The 19995-nt window shown below is 46.6% G+C and overlaps 1 protein-coding gene and 1 pseudogene across 5 annotated transcripts in view; one reads left to right on the top strand and one right to left on the bottom strand.

Moving 5' to 3' along the window:
- The window catches only part of WDR27 (WD repeat domain 27), a 156871-nt gene that overhangs the window by 77071 nt on the left and 59805 nt on the right, over positions 1–19995 (bottom strand). For 4 of the 5 annotated variants that reach the window (XM_028103235.2, XM_028103234.2, XM_028103232.2 and 1 more), the window contains exon 25: positions 12526–12624. In XM_028103235.2, coding sequence (XP_027959036.1) covers positions 12526–12624 — 99 coding nt within the window. Of the gene's footprint in view, positions 1–10575; positions 12390–12525; positions 12625–19995 lie in introns of those variants that run through there. The other variant, XM_028103231.2, reaches the window with a different exon arrangement.
- LOC114209209 (eukaryotic translation initiation factor 1b pseudogene) lies at positions 18765–19403 on the top strand (annotated as a pseudogene).

The following is a 19995-nucleotide window of genomic DNA, read 5'->3' as shown; positions in this document are numbered from 1 at the left end:
TGGGACCACCGCCTGTCTACGAGAGGGGCAGGGCCGGCCTCCGATGTGACTCAGAGCATGCATCCCTCAGCCTCCACCTTCAATCTTGCCTTTTTAATTCTTATTCAAAAAATATTTTAGTTTTGATTAAAAGTTTCAAAGTATCAGGGCGCCTGGGTGTCTCAGTTGTTGGGTGTCTGCCTTCGGCTCAGGTCATGGTCCCGGGGTCCTGGGATCGAGCCCCGCGTCGGGCTCCCTGCTCAGCGGGGAGTCTGCTTCTCCCTCTCCCACTCCCCCTGCTTGTGTTCCCTCTCTCGCTGTGTCTCTCTCTGTCAAATAAATAAATAAAATCTTTTAAAAAAGCATCAAAGTATGAAAAAATACCTTGCTTTAACCCTTCACAAACTTAAAAGATGGTCAGGATGAGGGTCAGAAATAGATCTGAGATGGTTTCATTGCTGCACTGGACAGTGTCATGGGCGTAAATGCACGCTGACGGCAGCAAAAATCGTACAGATAACCTGGTGCTCTCCAAGAGTGACCTGAGGCCCAACTGCACCAAAACCCAGTGATCCTGTGAAAGTTCACATTTCCAGCATCTGTGAAAGTGGAACATCCAGGATATTAGGGGCCAAAATACGCCGGTATTTCCAGAAACACTCTACTAGACCTTGATGCAAGCACATTTTGCACACCAGCATCCCCAGCACAAGTGGAAACAGATGCACTGTTTGTCCAGAGTGCATGAGCCATAAATCTACAGCAAAACAGGCTGTTCATCTTGACCACTGCTGGCCAGAGGGAGGTCACTTGCCCTTGGGTCCTGGAGTAAATTCTGCTACCAACCGTGCACACTGGCGGTCTTCCATGTGGCACACAGATCACGGGGCACTCTCCACGTGCTGGGGAGCCCTGACAGACCCAGGTGCTTTCACAGCTCAGCCTCCTTCCCTTTCTGCCCAACAAATTCCGTCAGCAGCCCGAACTGGAAGCCAATGCCCTATTTATGTTTCATCTTCTTAATTTATCACCTGGACAGGTCACACCTGCATTACAGTGAAAGGTCGAGTTCTGGTACAATATTCTGACTTTTATAGAAAATTTCTTGAATATTAAAATAAGTAATGTGATGAAAGCAGAGATTTTATTCCTCTAGTCTTACATTTAAATTTATGGCTTCGCTGTTGACTTTGCTAGAATCTGCAGAACATTTTCCAAAAGGAAGGTGCTTAGACTCTGAGGTTCTTAGGAATGAAATTAGTTTTTGTGATGTGGCCTGAGGAGGTGGACAGGAAATACCTGGCAACGACACGAGCTTCAGAACTAGAGTGTCGTAGATGAAAACAAGTCTCAAAGTACTCAATGGCTAAAAAAAGAGTGTTATTGCCACATCAATAAAAACAGAAAAACATCCCGCCTCCCAAAGAATAAAATCTCGGGGTAGAATTCAGTTAATTCAGTTCTGGGGCATAAGTCTAGGATGGAAAACACTCCTCGTGCCCGGGCCTCCCTGAGCAGTAGAGTGTGGTCCCCGCTCCCATTTCTGCTGCTGCACGCTCCAGGCCCTCGTCTCTCGGGCCCCTCCCTGGGGGCACCCTGACTTCTGTCTGCGTCCTCCCCCGGCGCCATGGGTATGCAGCGCTGGGTACACCAGGCAGCGGACATCAGCTCGGTGGAGTGCGGATCGAAGAGCCCACCATGGCGCTCAAGTATGTCAGCGTCTTCGGCCTCAGTTTCCCTATCTGCACTAGGAAGATAATTCAGTTCCCACTTCCTGAGGGTGTGATTAAAGTACAAGTAAATGGTTACATTGAACGTTTTTTTTTGGCTCCAGATAAAAAATCAGTCGCGGGTGTGTAGCCAAGAAAGGATATTCTAAATGAAATCCACTGCAGCCCGCGTGCGGGGAGCAAAGCGTGCTTGGCATCAGAGGCAAGATGAAAACTGAGTCGATGTCTTCTGGGTCTGAATGCAGAGGTCGCCCTGCAGCCCTCAGCCGCCCATCCAGCATGCACAGGATCACAAAGGCGGCCTCACATCTGCACATGTGTTTCATGTATACATGCTTTGTGTGACACAAAATGAAGACTATGTACACACAGATACAGAAACCACCGTGCACACGCACACACATGCCCACTCACTCGCACTCGGAGTCCTGCACCGTCCCAATCCTCTCCGTGGAGAAAAAATCGATTGGAGAATCACAGAGATCATAAAGTTCAAAAACCATAAAGATAAGAAAATCAAGCCTCCAAAAGTGTAATGTGGGATGACATGGCAAATACATAGGATTCACCACTATTAAGTCTCTGTAGGAGGTAGCTACCCACTGCAACAAAATGAACTGAGTACTATATGGACAAGTGACATGCACTACAAGGAGGCGTGAGGCCACCACTGCGAGCCCCCAGCTGCACACGGGTGGTGACCCTGCTCCAGGTCCCCGTGTGCATTCTCAAGTTAACAAAACAAGGAGTTGCACATGAAAGCCGGGAAAAGTGAAGACATGGAAGAATAAAACAAAACGTACCTACTTAAGCCAAAAGGAGGCAGGAAAAGGAAACGACTATCAAATGGGCAAATATAAAACAGATAAGCAAGACAAGAGGTTTAAACATGATCTTACCAATGATCTCATCCAGTGGGGGATGCCTGAGTAGCTCAGTCGGTGAAGCATCTACCTTCAGCTCAGGTCAGGATCCTGGGGTCCTGGGATTGATTCCCATGTCAGGCTCTGAGCTGCCCCTCCCCCTGCTCATGCTCTCTCTCACTCTTGGTCTCGCTCAAATAAATAAAATAAAATCTTTAAAAATAATAATAATCTCATCAAATGGAACCAGTCAAAACAGACCAATTGAAAGGCAAAGGCGTCAAATTGGTTAAAAGAATGAAAAAAAGTAAGTACCTATGAGAAACGCACTTCAAATAAATGACCCAAGCGGGTTAAAGGAAAAGAACAGAAAACACTATCCTAACACTAATCAGAAAAGAGCTGGAGTGGCTATCTTTACACCAAAGCGTATTTCAAAGCAAATAAAGAGACCACTTCCTGAGAGTGAAGGGGCACACCCGCCCAGAGAACAGAACACTCCTGACCTAGCAAGCAAGCCTTGAAGCGCACACTACCGACCTTACAAAGGAGAAGGAGAAAACCCACAGTTCTGGACGGAGAGACCGCGAGCCTCCTCTTACCAGCTGATAAAGATACAATCGGCAAAGGCCACCTGACTACACGGACATCAGCAGCCCCCGTCCGCCCCAACAGACACTGGCTGTGAAACCCAGTTCAGTGGCTTCAGGCCACACCATGCATGTTCTCCACATGTCGTTAAAGGAGAAACCGACAAGGAAAGATCTCAGGAAAGTCCCCGCATATTTGGAAACAGAACAGCACAAGTTTGGATAACCCACGGACCAGTGAGACTGGAAAGTGTCTTGAACTAAATGAGTGCATCCAAACGGGGGACGTGTGCACAGCGGGATCTGGAAGGAGCACAAAGCCCCCCGCCCCGTGCTGGGACAGACAGCGGCCTGCCTCCACAGTGGCCTGTGGGCTGGCGCCAGCCGGTGACAGAAATGGGAGAGGACACTGACAGGGGCAGGCCTGGAGGCGAGGACCCCAGAAAGAGGCGTCCGTGCCCGTCCCCAGGAAGGCAGGGAGGGCACCAGAGAAGACCCAAGAGGCGGTCTGGGATGGACTGGACCACAGGTGGTGGCGGTGAACACGGCGTGGGCGGAGGACAGCCCTGCGCATGGCAGGCGCGTCTGGACTGGGGATGTGGAGTGGGCAGTGCTTGCTGCAGGGCTGTCTGTGGAAGTGCAGTTACAGGGGAGGAAACGTGCACACAGAGAGATGAGAGTGAAGTTTCCTATGGGAAACCTGCCCTCACAGGTGGGGTCCACCACGGCCACCACCACAGCCACGACTCTGTCCCTTCTACAGAGTGCAGCCTGGGGGACGGTCACCAACTCCCAAACCAGAAACAGAACCCGCGGAGTGGCAGGTGAGCACAGAGCACCCGGGGAGGTGGGGGGTGGGGGCAGGAGCTGGTCTCTCTGCACTGAGGCGGCCCCACAGGCTCCCCCCCAAAATGGGCCTCTTCTAACGTCAACAGATGTCCAGCTGACCAAAGCTGATTGTCCACTGAAAACGTCAAGCACGATTTTTAAAAAAAACATCATATTCAAGAGTGAAAAGGGTGAGCACAGACCTATTTCTTCACAACAGAGAAAAGGGACAGAGAAACTGTTCGAACAGGCACAGTAACAAAAACCTTTCCCCTTTCAACATGATTTTTAAGGACTGAGTATAATCAAAATACATTATTTTCTTATTTTAAAATTTAAAGTCCAAACCACAAAGATAAGAAAATCTGTTTATCAAGTTTACTGTTTGGCTTCATTTTGTGATCCCTGAGTCTACATTTGAAGGAGTTTGAAGGAGTCACCCAGCCAAATTGGGGGTGGGGGTGGGGGTGGGGGAAGGTTTAAGAGAGCACCCGATCTCTGGGGCACTTCAGAAGAGCCATGTACAAGACACGACCTCACCCACGTCTCAGTGCAAAGACCACGAGGACTCTGCAGCTCCTGGGCCCCTGGGCCCCCTCCTCTCCACAGGGCACCTGATGCTGGACAGGCAACTAGCTCTTCCTGTCCCAGGAGGTCGTGGTGGGTGCCGTGAGGACCAGACACATGGACGAGAAGGCAAAGGGCAGCCGGCGTGGCTCCAGCACTCCTGTGTGCATGTCATCACCGAGGATGCGGCTGGAATCCAGGGTCCTCCACGTGGCCCTGAGTGCACCCAGCCTCCCAGCCTGAGGAACGCTGTCCCTGCTGTCTGCTCCCCAGCCTGGTTCTCTGGCCCTGACACCAATTGGTCAGTCCCCCCACTTAGTGACTCCCACCAGAGTCCGTGCTGTGGCTCACGGCGCAAGACGCAGAGGTGAGGCTGGGGAGGTGGGAGGGCCCCGCAAGGACACCCACACGTGGAGGGGCCCACGATGGCATTCCAATCCCGTCCTGCTACAGACACAGCCCACGCTCTCTCCTCCAGCTCACGCAAACACTACACGTTTTATGAACGGTTGGAGTACTTTCTGCAAATCACGGACGTATGAGTGAATGGTGGTCTGTTTGAGTTCCATGTTCAAAAAAATAAGAGGAAAAGGGATTCTCCAAGAGGCATTCACTAAGTAAACAATCCCAGAGAGGTGCTCTACTTAGAGAAAAGAAAGCCAATTTTATTTGCCCCCCCACCCTGCCACAGCTTACTGCTCACGGGTCGGTTGGAGAGGCAGTGTCTCAAACAGCAGGTGTCAACAGCCCAGAGCCAGCCAGAGATGCAGGCTCCCCTCCCGACAAACACAGTGCTGACACCTCTGTGTTTTCACCTGGACTTGAAGGCCAATTCCTAAAGGCAAAGTCTACTTTGTTGCGGGGGGGGGGGCCGGTAACATTTTATACCAAGATGAAACTTCGCTCTCAATCAGTCATCAAGGAGACTGAATTTTAATATTAAGTTCTACATGATATCCTAAATTAGAAACACCTAAGTGAATGGATACTTTATTCCAAAGAAGACAGAACACTGAGGACCCTGGTCTATTTCTATTTACTTAAGGGGATCGGTCATTAACTTTCATCTACTAAAAACACCTCACCAGATGTTAAAAATCAGAATATGTATTTATTTCCTTCCTGACTTTAAACAGTGAAGAAACCATTTCCCTTCACGGTGTGTATTCATGAGCCACACGATCACTAGAACGTTCTGGGGACCCACATGGAGAAGCCATCCCATTTCCTGTAACAGAGCCGTCCCTAAGGAGTTGAGTGTTAAGAAGTGAGTTTTGCAAACCAAGTACCATTTTCCCATTCGCTGATAGCATGATTTCAGTTTTTACTTTTATTATCGATCTTTCTTCAATAGCCCAGTTTTATCTGTGACTGACTGTACATTGAGAGGGACCATTTGATCAGTGACAAATGAAAAAAACATTCTGTGATGTAAATAGTAAGACCACTTACTAAAGCTACAACTCTCAGGGTCATTCTGAGAGATGGCTGGAAAACACCTAGCTCTGTCTGGGCAGGACAAACTGCCCCAGGTGCACAGGCCTCTCCTCTGGCTGGGGGCCCCTGCAGATGCTCGCACTCCACGGTGACCTCTGCCTTCCCGGAGAAGGTGTCTGGGGACTCGGCACCTGCAAAATCCATCCTTGTGGACCCTGAGGAGATCCTCCCTGCATTCCTGGCCTTCGGAACAGGCTACACGAGAAGAAAATACAGACCTATTTCGACGATGACCATTCCCGACCTGTCATTCACCAAGAGGAGAGCGTGCATCACGCTATGGATTTACTGACGTGTCTTTGTATGTTTACATCAAACAGCAAAGGAACCTGGGCTTGGGGTTTAGGATTTCACTCTAAGAGCGGTGTCAGACTACACACACCTCCCGTCCCGAGGACAAACAGCTCTGCCAGATGGCCGTCCTTCTCCTGTTCACAGTTGAGAGAGGGAGCAGGACACACTGACGGGGACCATGACCTCCAGCCCAAACCCTACCACTGTGCCTCGCAGGGCTAAGTAAGTTTACTCGTAAAAGGCAAAGATGTCTATAACCAAGCACAGAATGATGTCACCACAGAAATGGGGAAGACGTGTCCTATTTAATGAATGGTATGTGTTTTCAGTGCCGTTTTAGTGACCTTCGAGTCCCGAACCGAGCAGAGATCATATACTCCCAGAAGCCAACCTGCAGGCCACTTTCTCATAAATTGAGCTCATGTAAATGCCATGCAGAACTGTGGGGGAGAAGAGTTCCACCCACTACCATTCTTTCTGATCCTCCTCCAGCATCCCTGTGGGCAGCCCCTGGAACAGGCAGGCTCCTCTTGACATGGCATGCAGACGCGCGATTTATCAGGAACACCTCCTCCAAGCTCCTGCAACCGCAGACTCTCCTGAAGGGCCATGGGAAGGAATGACTCAACACCATGGCTTTTCACTATTCATCTCCACAACAAAGCTGGAGATTTGTGGTTCATTTTGACTTTTTAAAATTATAATTAAATTTATTAAAGATTCAAATTTTAAGACCTAGTTTCCTTAAGCTTCTCATTCAATTTAATATCTTATTTATTATATTTAAAAATCTAGTAAATTTTAACAATCATATGCAAAGTGGCTTTCATTTATGTTAAATCTACTCATGATAAACAGATTAAAAATCTTTAGGCAATGAATTAAGTTTACAATTTAAGTTATTCTAAAACTGTCAAGATTCATTTCAAATGTGTGAAATTTCCTGATTACTTTAAATGGAAAAAAAGTTAAAAAGCAAAATGCTCCCAATTCTCCAAAATCTAAGAAAGTAAACTTATAAATATGGTGAATCTCAACTTCTCTTAAAAATTCAAATGCTATTCACAATTGAATGAAATTTTCTCATTTTTCTCAACTAAATTTTCTCATTTTTCTCAACTAAAAAGTCACAAATCTAAGTCAATTCATATTTCAAGCTGGAATCAAATATTTTAATATATCAAAATCCTTAAAACATAATGACTATCTAAAATATTAATTATTCTCAGATTATTCCTAAATTCACAGCAAACTGTTAATACTGTGGGCTTGACATACTTCACCTGTGTATTAATTCAAACCACAAGAGAAGCCAGTGGGGTTACCATTCTAGGGGAGCCAGCAAACTTTTATTCAATTTAAAAAACAAGGAAAATAACCCTTTCCCAGATATAGACTTAAGTTATTTTTCATTGGCAGAGCTAAACACAACTCTCAAAGTAAGGTGACCTATTTAAAACATGTAGATTTAAATTTCATCCTCATATGCTTTAGTAAATAAAATTTTCTAAAAGGTCTGACAAAAGATGACTTGGGAAGAATACAATATTGTCTGCGTGCTTCTATTTGTATAATGATCTGTACCTGGTTCAACTCCTAACCCTACCAAACCAACAGCCTAGCAGAAAAAGAGACATGTTTGTCCAGACATCCTTATGTCTTTCCACAGTCAACATCCAGCATTCATTCAAAAATTACAACACATCAAAAGAAAGGAAGGTGAACCAACTGTCAAGAGACACAACAATCAACAGAATGAGACTCAGATATAACCTAGATATTGGAACTGTCAGCCAGGGAACTTAAAAATTACAATCTTATGTGAAAGATTCTACCATAATTTCATCAGAGAGAAAAACTTTGAAGAGAATAAACTTTCTAGGCCTAGAGTGATTAGAAGAAATCCAAGTTTTATACTTGAAAGAGAAAACAACAAAATAAAAAGCAAAACTGAATCTACAAAAAAATACTGTAAATACAAAGGACAAAAAGTCAAGTTTAAATTGGGTCCAAAAGATAAAGATATGAAGGATAAACAAGCAATTTTAAAATGAAAAAACTCTAATAATTAATAGCATATGGAATAATGTACAATCTTCATAATATATTAAAAAAGGCAAATTAAAGTAATAAGGTACCATTTCTTGATAATGAACTTAACAAAGATAATGAAAGTGTTAATAATCTAACCTGGTAAGGAAACAAGCAATGGGGAACATTTTGAAAAATGTTTCTCTGTACATATTAGAACCCTTGCAAAGTTTTTGCTCTTTTACTCAGTAGCACTACTTTTAATAACCTATCTTGAGAAAATAAATCCAGACATAGAAAACACTGCACATTCAGGATGTACATCTGAATATTACTTATAATACCAAGATAATGGAAACAGCCTAAATGTCCACTGTGAAGTATCATAATCTTAAAGCAAAACAAGAAGTTCTCAGATTTCCATTTCTTAACTTTTTCCTTCTCTTTCTCCACACCAGGGGCTGTGGGCCTAGGAGGAGAACAGTCACCATGCCATCCTGCACACTTTCCACATTTGGTCCTCCTTTCTTCCCTTGCTGGGGTATTTTGAATTGTAGCCTGAACCATGCTGTGTAGACTGGACCCTGAACACATGTACCTGCCTTCTTCTACTTCTTGTCTGCACTTGCTAGTGGAGAGCTCCATGTGTCCACCTCGTGTTCTAAGGCAGCATTAGACATGGTCTAAATGCAGCTCGGCATGGCCAGGAAGACCCGAGCAAAACTTCCCCAAACAAGCCCCACATGACACAGAATTGTAAAATGGGAAATACAGCCTCACTGCCCACTATCAATAAGAAAGAGCTTTTATACTATCTTACATCAATGCTCTTATTATTTCATACTTGACACAAGATAAACTTGATGATTATGATACTAACATAAGGTAAGTCTGATAACATGAAAATTATAATTGTGACTTTTTGTTACATTCCAACAAATTCCACCTACTTCTGTCTTCATATGGAGCAGCCTTCCTCCATGGCTAAACCAAATTTCACAATTTCCCCAACCTTTCTTCCTAAACTCCTGTGACTGGTAGCCCCCCCTCCTTCAAACCAGGAACCCATCAGCTCACACCCCAGTCCTCTCTCTTCTGTAGCACCTGGTTTGGATTCCTCATACCTCTTGGCCACAGTCTCAGCCAGGTCACTGGGGTGCTTTCTGGATGTTCGTTCCCACCCTAAACAGTTAAACATCTGAATGGACGTGTCTTGTGACAGGAATACCAGTGGTGCAAGCTGATGGCACAGCCTTCAAGCCAAGCGTGGGCCATGGGGACTCAGCTACATTTCCCAGCAGGACGTAAAGAGCTGCCATGGTCTCTGGGGTCTGAATCCATACTCCCTCCTGAGCTGTCAGGATTCCTGCACATTTTCAGAGTCCTCTCTTAGCCACATGCCTTGTGAGAATAATTTCATTAGTATAACGCAGTCTTCTTCCAAAAGACTCACAAGTCTTATTTTGATAATTGAGCAAAAGCCCTGGTGAAAAACACTACTTCTTTAACCATAGCTAGTAGTATTCTGAGGGGACCAAAACTTTGATTTTCAGAGGGGATATTTCTCAAAATTTATTTAACAAAAACCTAGTCAAGTAATCTATCTCCTGCTTTTCCAAAAGTCATGCAGTGTCCCTGGCGTAAGGTTGGTACCACCTCCACCGACCATGCCGGCCACTTTGGACAAGGGCCCTCCTTAAATTAAGTTCCCAGATGTGATATGGCAAAACTAGTGCATACTCTGCAGGGTTTTCGTGATCCCTGCCCTAATGAGGTTGCAACTCTGGGGAGCGCAGCACCCAGCACTCAGCAGGTGTGGGCACCGGTGGGTTTCCTCCCTGGACCTGCAAGTCCAGCACCATCCCAGGCACGACTCAGCACCAGGAGCCACCATGGGGGCTGGGGCTGACCAAGGACCAGGGGAAAAAAGCTTAAAGGTTAATGGCTGATCTGTGCAAGCATGATTCAAGTGGAGGGGAGTCGCCCAGAATTCGTGTGATGAAGAAACATAAGAAGGCGAGGAAGTGGGTAGAGGAAGGAAGGCAGCCATGTTAGCTGCTGTGTTGAGTCTGCAGGTCCAGGGCAATCAGGCTCCACCACACCCATGCCTGTTTCCCCCGTCACACACCTGTGGAAGCCCGTCTTGTCTCCTCTTGTAAGGAAGGGGCACGTTTCTAGATGCCCACCACACACGCAGCGCTCTGCACCCTCTTGCCCAGACACAGAGGCGCACACCATCACCCGGAGATGCAGACCCGCCCTCCTCGGCTGGTACGGCAGCACTCCCAAACCCAAGGCTCGAACCCCCGGCCTTCCCAGCACTCACAGGGCCATCCTCTGCACCTGAACACGCGTTTCAAATGCTAATGTGTTCATATGTTAAAAGTTAAATGTTGATATGATTAGAACTCAGAGGAGTCTTTTTCTACAAATAAAAATATCAAATTGTGGTTCTGATGCACCATTTAATAGATTTCTTAGAACTGAAGCTTGACTCAAGTACTTCGGTCGATGGACACCAGTGATCTTGTAAAACAGAAGAACACACACTTAAAGAAAGCAGGAGTATTCTGAGTCTCACCCCAATTTTGGAAATGTTAGTGAAGGGATAATGTGTGTCTTAAAACCAAACAAATGTCATACTACAAAACAGACACTTTTAAACATATCTTGAGGTCATTGTTGAAGAAGCGTTCACAGAGATCTTTCTGATAACCGTGTTCAGACAAAATGCAAAACTTTTGGAACAGTGAGACTTTTTGTTACGAATTTCCGCATGCAAAGATAATCAGCACTGGATGGCTTTATCACCGTTCCAAAACCCAACAGCAATTTTATAAAAGTGAACTGCGGTGTTGCATGTTAATGTTTGGAACGTTCATTCCTGTTCTGTGTGGCTACCGGGTCTCCTGAGACTCAGAGGCAGGAAACCGGCTCCCGCACAACCTCCTTCGCCGCCACATCAGGGATCAGTGATCGGGAGGCGCCTGTTCCTCTCACCTCCCGTTCTTCCTCCTAACTGTACTTGAGAACAGTCAGGCGCTCAGAGCAGCTCCTCAGTCCGTTATGCCAGAAGACATCTTTACGTCAGTACTCGATTTTCACAACCACTCTCATCACCCTCCACCTGCGGGTCACGGCGCCCCGCCCTCTGCCCCTCACCTTGCAGACCTCTCACCCGCATCCCGTCTGCACTCCTTCCCTCCTGAACACCCCTTCCCCTCACCCGCACCAGCTCAGGCAGAGGAGTCAAGCAGCAACGCAACTGCAGCCATAGCTAATATCATCAGTGAGAAAGGCGGGCCCCTGTGGTCCGCGCAGCACCGCCTTATGTCGGGGCAAGCGAATCATAATCACACATGCGTACAACACTTGAACCCAAACGCCCCCCCGCAGTGGACTGCATGGCTACCTCATGGTTAACGTGGAATGAGCCATGTGAGGGCCTCCGTGGACAGACGGGGCTCTGTGGTCGATGACGTGACCAGCCCATCGCATCTGTGCCTCCGACATCCAGTGTCACCAGAAGCCAGACCATGCCCGAGCGTCCAAGGCGCCTCCAACGCAGCAGAGCACGGGGAGAGTAGGTGCGTCCCCACTTCCATCATGCGTGGACGCGCACACGAGCCAGGCTGATCCAGCAATCACATGGTAATGCTATGCTCTGAACCGACATTCCCAAATACTCACACTACCAAGTTTTGACAATTGGTATTTTAAGGCAAGACCGCACACTTTCCCGGGTGATTGAGTTGCAGGTGGTGCAACTCTCTCCCCGTCATTTCTCCTAATTACATGAATGCCTTTAAATTGTGTGGTTCTCCTCCTCCCCCGCCCTAATTCTGTGCATGAGACTCTTCTACACCCTTTCCTCAGCTGCTCTGGGACTCGCCGGCTGCAGCATTCACACTAGTGCCCACAGACACGCCACATTTTCCACAGTCGTAGCAAGTGCGCTGAATAACGAACACGTTCACAGAGGACACACTTGCGCTCCCACGGCCGCCTCCCTGCACGCAATGGAAACTGGCATGTCACCTTAAACATGACAGCATTTCACCAAAACAAAGGCCAGCAGATACAGAAAACGCGAGGAAAGCCTTGTAGGGAGTAGAAGCGCCCCCCCCCCCAACGAGAAGACTATACCTGGGGGGCTGACGGGCTGAAGGCCACGCCAGTCACGGTGTCCGTGTGTCCAGCCAGTCTGTGAGAAAATGTGCTCGAACCCACATCATACATGTACACCTGCAAGACAAACACATGGGACTCCCTGCTGAAAGGGCCAACAGCCAGTGAGGACGTGCACCATAGCAGCTCCCCTGTGGCCAGGTGACATCGCAGATGCAGGTCACCTGACAGACCAGTGCCCCCGAGCCAGACAACCGACTCCATGATGCATGCATTTCTTCCCCTTGCCTTGTCGGGTCTTCATCGCGGCCCCTCCTGCCTCCATAGCCCAACCTTACCTGCAAGTCCCAAACTGAGTGAAAAAGTGGGGTTTTACTGTCCTTTCCCATAAACTTGAGACAAAACCTCCTACTCTTTGCTTCCTACTAATTAGCCTGGAATTCAAGTATTTTGAACTTTTTCTATGGCTGTTGATAAAAATAAAAACTTAGTGAATTGTACAAGACCGATGAATCACGGATCTGTACTTCTGAAACAAATAATGCAATATATGTTAAGAAAAAAAAAAGAAGGTAGCAGGAGGGGAAGAATGAAGGGGAGTAAGTCAGAGGGGGAAACAAACCATGAGAGACGATGGACTCTGAAAAACAAACTGAGGGTTCTAGAGGGGAGGGGGGTGGGGGGATGGGCTAGCCTGGTGATGGGTATCAAAGAGGGCACGTTCTGCGTGGAACACTGGGTGTTATGCACGAACAATGAATCATGGAACACTACATCAAAAACTAATGATGTAATGTATGGTGATTAACATAACAATAAAAAATTATTTAAAAAACTTACATTCCTCTCTAATTGTATTACCATATGAAAAGATGTGTATGTATGTAAATATACACATAGACGCCATCAGACACTTCATTTTAGTCACAGAAATCTGGGGTTGGATACCATGCTGATGTGATATAAGAGATGAGAGATCCATTCGAATTTGTAAGTAACAAAATGTGCAAACAAGTATTCTGTAGACTCTACTGGTAATAAAGAGAAATGCCACATCATAGCAGAAGCAAGACATCTAGGCGATTCCTTTTCCACAAAAAAACCTATTTTAATGTATAAATGAGCCCTTCAAATTTAGAACTCCCAGATGATCCTGTCATTGGTAAACAGTGGTTTCTGAAATAAAGTCTACAAGTAGATATCATATGTATCTTGGAGTGGAGAGATCAAAAGTATGGATTTTTTCTTCTGACCCAGATGTGCTTATTTGAAAAGCAGCTCCTAACAGTTCCCAAAGTGGGCCACTGCTGCTGCCCTGGGACCCCACTTTGAGAACCCCTGGCCCAGCAACAGTCACACTGTGCGGTTCACCACCGCCTACAGCTCATTTCACAGACAAACATCAGGTACCCTCATATTCACGCCGGGGAAGGAGGACACACGGAGACTACGTGACTGGAACGGACATCGGGCGTCAACACTGACGTTCTAACCGGGTTTTTCTGACTCTAAGCTTGTGTGTTGTTCTGTGAGGCCGCCTATGACCTCGACTGTCCACAGAGGACTCGGGGCCTCTTCGGACTCGCTGCCCTTCCAGCGAGGACTCAGCACCAGCCTCACTGCTCCACCGGTCTCCCTGCAGGACACACTCACATGAAACGCTCTCGTGAATAGCACTGGAGGGCTTCCTGGAACTCAGGACCCTCCTCGCATCTACCGTTCGGATTAGTGGCTAAGGGGACCCACAAGGGCCACAACTCTCCGGCACGTGTCATGTCTGATCATCACACAGGGAGGTTAATGAGGATGGCACAGGCTCACCACACACGGACGTGTCATCCTGTCCACCTCCGAAGACACAACTATCACTGTCCCCGCTCCGCAGACAAGGACACCAGGGCACACAGCTGCTCACGTCACAGTCCAAGCTCCTCGCCGACACACGGTGGGTGCCCTGACCGGAGCCGCGCCCCGCTCGGCGTGCTCCCATCACTGTCATCTGTGCACGCGTGTGGGTGCCAAAGACTCAATGCCACACTGGCCAGTGGCACAGCCAGCACGGACCCCTGCTGGCGGTTTCCAGTGAGGCTAAACCCACGCCAGCCCGCACACCCACAGCCTCACTCCTCGGTGTTAGCCCAAGAGAAACGCAGTGTCCACACAAAGACCTGCACAAAACTCCTCAGACAGGTGAACCGACAACTACTTTATGCCCCATACATAAACTGTGTGCCAATAAAAAATGTAATTCTTGGAGGCATACGTTGGTCACACACCCCCTGAATCTCTCTAGGTCCCAAACCATGGAGAGAAAGGAGGAGCAAACATCTCAGCATGTGGGCGTCTCCACAGGGAAAACCACCCTGGAAAGGTGCGCTGCACTCCGAGAAGCCCACGCGCAGGGAAGTGACCACCGGTGCTCGAGGAGAGCCCCAGCTGTACCGCACTCGGGAAGCAGGAAAGGGGCCGGCGTTCGAGGTGCGCAACATCAAGGTGACCTGTGACCTGGGGGAGATGAGTTGGACGGGTGAAGGAAGAAGCAAACATGCAGAGAAGCATGAGGGCTGGAAGCCATGAGAGCAAAGGATTTCAAGAAAGGAGAAACAGTGGGAAAGAGACTGGGAGGTGAGGGAGTTGGGCTGGTGGTGCTAATGTTCCGGGAACCAGCTTCAGTACAACGTGGGACATAAATCCAATTACAGAAGTAGTTCAAGTACATGCTGATGGCTCCGGTTCACATGGTTAGACTCCAGGGAACGTGCATCCGGGCTGATGGAGAACAGCAGAGACCACGAGGCAGGGAGACAGAGGCTTCGGGCAGAGCAGCCCCAACGCAGCAGGAGGGGACGGCTGGAGGGGCCGGGCAGAGCGGGAGCTGCTTCTCCCTCCCACCCCGGGAAGGCCAGAGCAGCGGGAAGTGGACAGGTGCGGGTGGGCTCTGATGAGAGCACAGGCTCTGAAGGTGGTCTGACTCTTTTCAGAGCAGCATCTGGAAAAGTCCTTCCTGTGACTTCTTCTGTTTTTACCGAATTTTGAGTGGGGATTAGCACTGCCTTGCATTGGCAAGGATCTCACAATGCTCATAAAATGATGCCATGATATCAGGAAGGACGTCTAGATAAGGGTCATTTAAGAAACAGCCTTTCATTTTCTGTATGAAAATGCTTTCAGGTGTGGGAGAAAAGATGGCAGAGGTGTAGGGGACCCTATTCCAACCAGTCCCAGAATTGAGCTGGATATCTACCAGACCACTCTGAACACCCACAAAATCAGCCTGAGATGTAAGAAAATAGATCTGGATCTCCACAAAAAGAATATCGCGGGCGGTTGGTTTCAAGGTACGAAGCGGGAGCCGTGATTCCGTGGGCAGATTTCGGAGGATAAATGGCAGCAGGAGGGAGCCTGGCCGTGGGGAATCCTACACCGCCAGTGAGCAACAGCCTCGCGTGCTGGGGACGGGGCACAGACTCACAGACCGGTAGCAGCGGGGAAAGGATTTTAGGGCAGCCCCCAGGACAGAAACCCAGAGCGGTGGGGGTCGCGCGCGTGAACTGGGAGCAGCTGGCAGTTTTATGGCACAAAGGGCAGAGACATGCCCCAACCTGGAGGCGAAGACTGGGAGCATTGATGAAGGGCACACAACCCAGAACACTGCAGTTTATAGCAGCACAGACAGAAACAGAGACAGTGTGGCCTTGAGAGCTCACTGAAGAGCAGACTGTGATCTCTCTGCTCTGAGGCAGAGGGTTGGAAACGGTCTCCTCTCCTCTGACTCGCGGAAGAGACACGGAAAGCCACCAGGGAAAGCCGCCAGAGAACAAAAGCCCCAAAAACTGGTTCCCTCTGAGCCCATCCCCCACCACAGGGGGGCAGGACAACTCTGCCCAAACAGGGTTGCCTGAGTAACAGCGTGGCAGGCCCCTCTGCCAGAACACACGCTGGGAAAACAAGAGGCCAGCAACCCTAAGATCCCTAGAAAACAGGTGCATCTTGCTTGGGTTCTGGTCAATAATTCCCTCAACCACCCATCAACAGAATGACTAGGAGGAGGAACCCCCAAATTAGAAAAGACTCAGAGATTATGACTAATGCTGCAGATTTACAAATGGATGCAGATATAACCAAGATGTCGGAGATGGAATTCGGCTAGCAATTGTGAAGACAATGGCTAGAATGGAGAAATCAATCAATGGCAACATAGATTCTCTAAGGGCAGAAATGAAAGCTGAATTGGCAGAACTTAAAAATGCTATCAATGAGATCCAGTCCAATCTAGATAATCTAACAGTTAGGGTAAGTGAGGCAGAAGAACGAATAAGTGACCTGGAAGACAATTTAATAGATAAAAAGGGAAAAGAGGAGGCCAGGGAAAAACAACTCAGAATCCATGAAAATAGAATCAGAGAAATAAGGGACACCATGAAGCGTTCCAATTTCAGAATTATTAGAATCCCAGAGGGAGTGTAGAGAGAGAGAGGACTAGAAGATATATTTGAGCAAATCGTAGCTGAGAAATTCCCTAATCTGGGGAATGAAACAAACATTCATGTCCTAGAGACAGAGAGGACCCCCTCCCAAGATTAAGGAAAATAGGCCAACCCCTCGGCATGTAATAGTAAAACTCGCAAATCTTAGAACCAAGGAAACCATCTTAAGGGCAGTTGGGGGAAGAGATTCCTTACGTACAGAGGGAGGAACATCAGGATAACGTCAGACCTGTCCACAGAGACCTGACAAGCCAGAAAGGCCTGGCAAGGCATATTCAGGGTACTAAACGAGAAGAACATGCAGCCAAGAAGACTTTATCTGGCAAGGCTGTCATTTAGAATGGATGGAGAGATGCAGAGCTTCCAGGACCGGCAGAAACTGAAAGAATATGTGACCACTAAGCCGGCCCTGCAAGATATATTAAGGGGGGTTCTATAAAAGGAGAAAGACCCCAAGAGTGATATACAACAGAAATTTACAGAGACAATCTATAAAAACAATGTCACACAGGCAACATGATCACAATTAATTCATATCTTTCAATAATCACTCTCAACGTGAATGGCCTAAATGCTCCCATAAAACAGCACAGGGTTGCAGATTGGATAAAAAGACAGGACCCATCCATATGCTGTCTACAAGAGACTCATTTTGAACCTAAAGATACATCCAGACTGAAAGTGAAGGGATGGAGATCCATCTTCCATGCCAACGGACCTCAAAAGAAAGCTGGGGTAGCAATTCTTATATCAGACAAATTAGATTTTAAACTAAAGACTGTAGGTAGAGACACAGAAGGACACTATATCATTCTTAAAGGGTCTATCCAACAAGAAGATCTAACAATTGTAAATATCTATGCCCACAACATGGGAGCAGCCATCTACATAAGCCAACTGTTAACCAAAATAGTCATATTGATAACAATACATTAATTGTAGGAGACCTCAATACTCCACTCTCAGCGATGGACAGATCATCTAAGCAGAAAATCAACAAATAAACAAGAGCTTTGAATGACACACTGGACGAGATGGACCTCATAGATACATACAGAACATTCCACCCTGAAACAACAGAATACTCGTTCTTCTCGAGCGCACATGGAACTTTCTCCAGAGTAGACCACATACTGGGTCACAAATCAGGTCTCAACCGATACCAAAAGACTGAGATTATTACCTGCATATTCTCAGACCATAATGCTTTAAAACTGGAACTCAATCACAAGAAAAAATTTGGAAGAAATTCAAATACTTGGAAGCTAAAGACCACTCTGCTCAAGAATGTTTGGGTCAACCAGGAAATCAAAGAAGAACTTAAACAATTCATGGAAACCAATGAGAATGAAAACACATCAGTCCAAAATCTATGGGATACTGCAAAGGCAGTCCTAAGGGGGAAATACATAGCCATCCAAGCCTCACTCAAAAAAACAGAAAAATCCCGAATTCACCAACTAACTCTACACCTTAAAGAACTAGAGAAAAAGCAACAAACGATGCCTAAGCCATGCATTAGAAGAGAAATAATTAAGATTAGAGCACAGATCAATGAATTGGAAAGCAGAAACATAATAGGTCAGATCAACAAAACTAGAAGCTGGTTCTTTGAAAGAATTAATTAGATCAATAAACCACTGGCCAGACTTATCCAAAAGAAAAGAGAAAGGAGCCACTCCAGCTGAATCCCAGCCCCCGGGGCGAAGTGTCTCCTTATCTATTTATATTTTCTCACCGCTGCAGCCTCCAGACACGGTGATCCAGGCGGGCCCCCGCAGGAATTTTATCCCCTCACCGGCCTCACACTAGTATCTCATGTCCTCTATCCAGAACCTCCAATCTTTCGACCCCTTTGCTGATGCAACTAAGGGTGACGACTTACTCCCGGCAGGGACTGAGGATTACATTCATATAAGAATCCAGCAACGGAACGGCAGAAAGACACTGACTACTGTCCAGGGCATTGCAGATGATTATGACAAAAAGAAACTTGTGAAAGCTTTCAAAAAGAAATTCGCCTGTAATGGTACTGTGATTGAACATCCTGAATACGGAGAGGTTATTCAGCTTCAAGGTGACCAAAGAAAAAACATTTGCCAATTTCTCTTGGAGGCTGGCATTGTCAAGGAGGAACAGCTTAAGGTTCATGGATTCTAAAATGAACCTAAATATGTGGAGAATTTCTTGAATAATTTTGTTCTCTAAACCCAGTTTGGCTGCCTTGTGAAATGATTCTCTGCAGTAAACGGACTTTTCATGTATTTAATCATTCAGACTCCCATTCACACCTGCATGATTACAGAAAACATGGGGTATGTAGGCTAGTAACACATAAGAAAATTGCAGTAAGATGGTAATGAAATCCCATATTCATCTTAACATGTTTCCAGTGGAAAATATTTTGTTTTGAGTGTTTATTTGTTTATTGTTCAGTTTATTATTTTTCACTTGATTAAATGTTTTTTTGTTGTATTAAACCATGTATGCTGCAGCTTAACAATAAAGAAACATCTATGAAAAAAAAAAAGAAAAGAGAAAGGACCCAAATTAATAAAATTATGAATGAAAGGGGAGATTTCACGACTAACACCAAGGAAATAGAAACAATTATTAGAAATTATTATCAAAAACTATATGCCAATAAACTGAGCAATCTGGATGAAATGGAAGCCTTCCTGGAAACCTATAAGCCGCCAAGAGTGAAACAGGAAGAAACTGACAACCTGAATAGGCCAATAACCAGGAATGAGATTGAAGCAGTGATCAAAAACCTCCCAAAAAACAAGAGTCCAGGGCCTGATGGATTCCCTGAGGAATTCTACCAAACATTCAATGAAGAAGTAATACCTATGCTACTGAAGCTGTTTCAAAAGACAGAAACAGAAGGAAAACTTCCAAACTCATTCTATGAGGCCAGCATTACCTTAATCCCCAAACCAGGCAAAGACCCCAACAAAAAGGAGAATTTCAGACTGATATCCCTGATGAATATGGATTC

Source organism: Eumetopias jubatus, unplaced genomic scaffold (genome assembly GCF_037043125.1).
Source record: "Eumetopias jubatus isolate StellerSeaLion01/CBP00866 unplaced genomic scaffold, mEumJub1_p1.0 scaffold_6, whole genome shotgun sequence".
Classification (NCBI taxonomy): Eukaryota; Metazoa; Chordata; class Mammalia; order Carnivora; family Otariidae; genus Eumetopias; species Eumetopias jubatus.
Note: the sequence above shows the minus strand (reverse complement) of the source record. Positions and strands in the feature narration are given on the sequence as shown.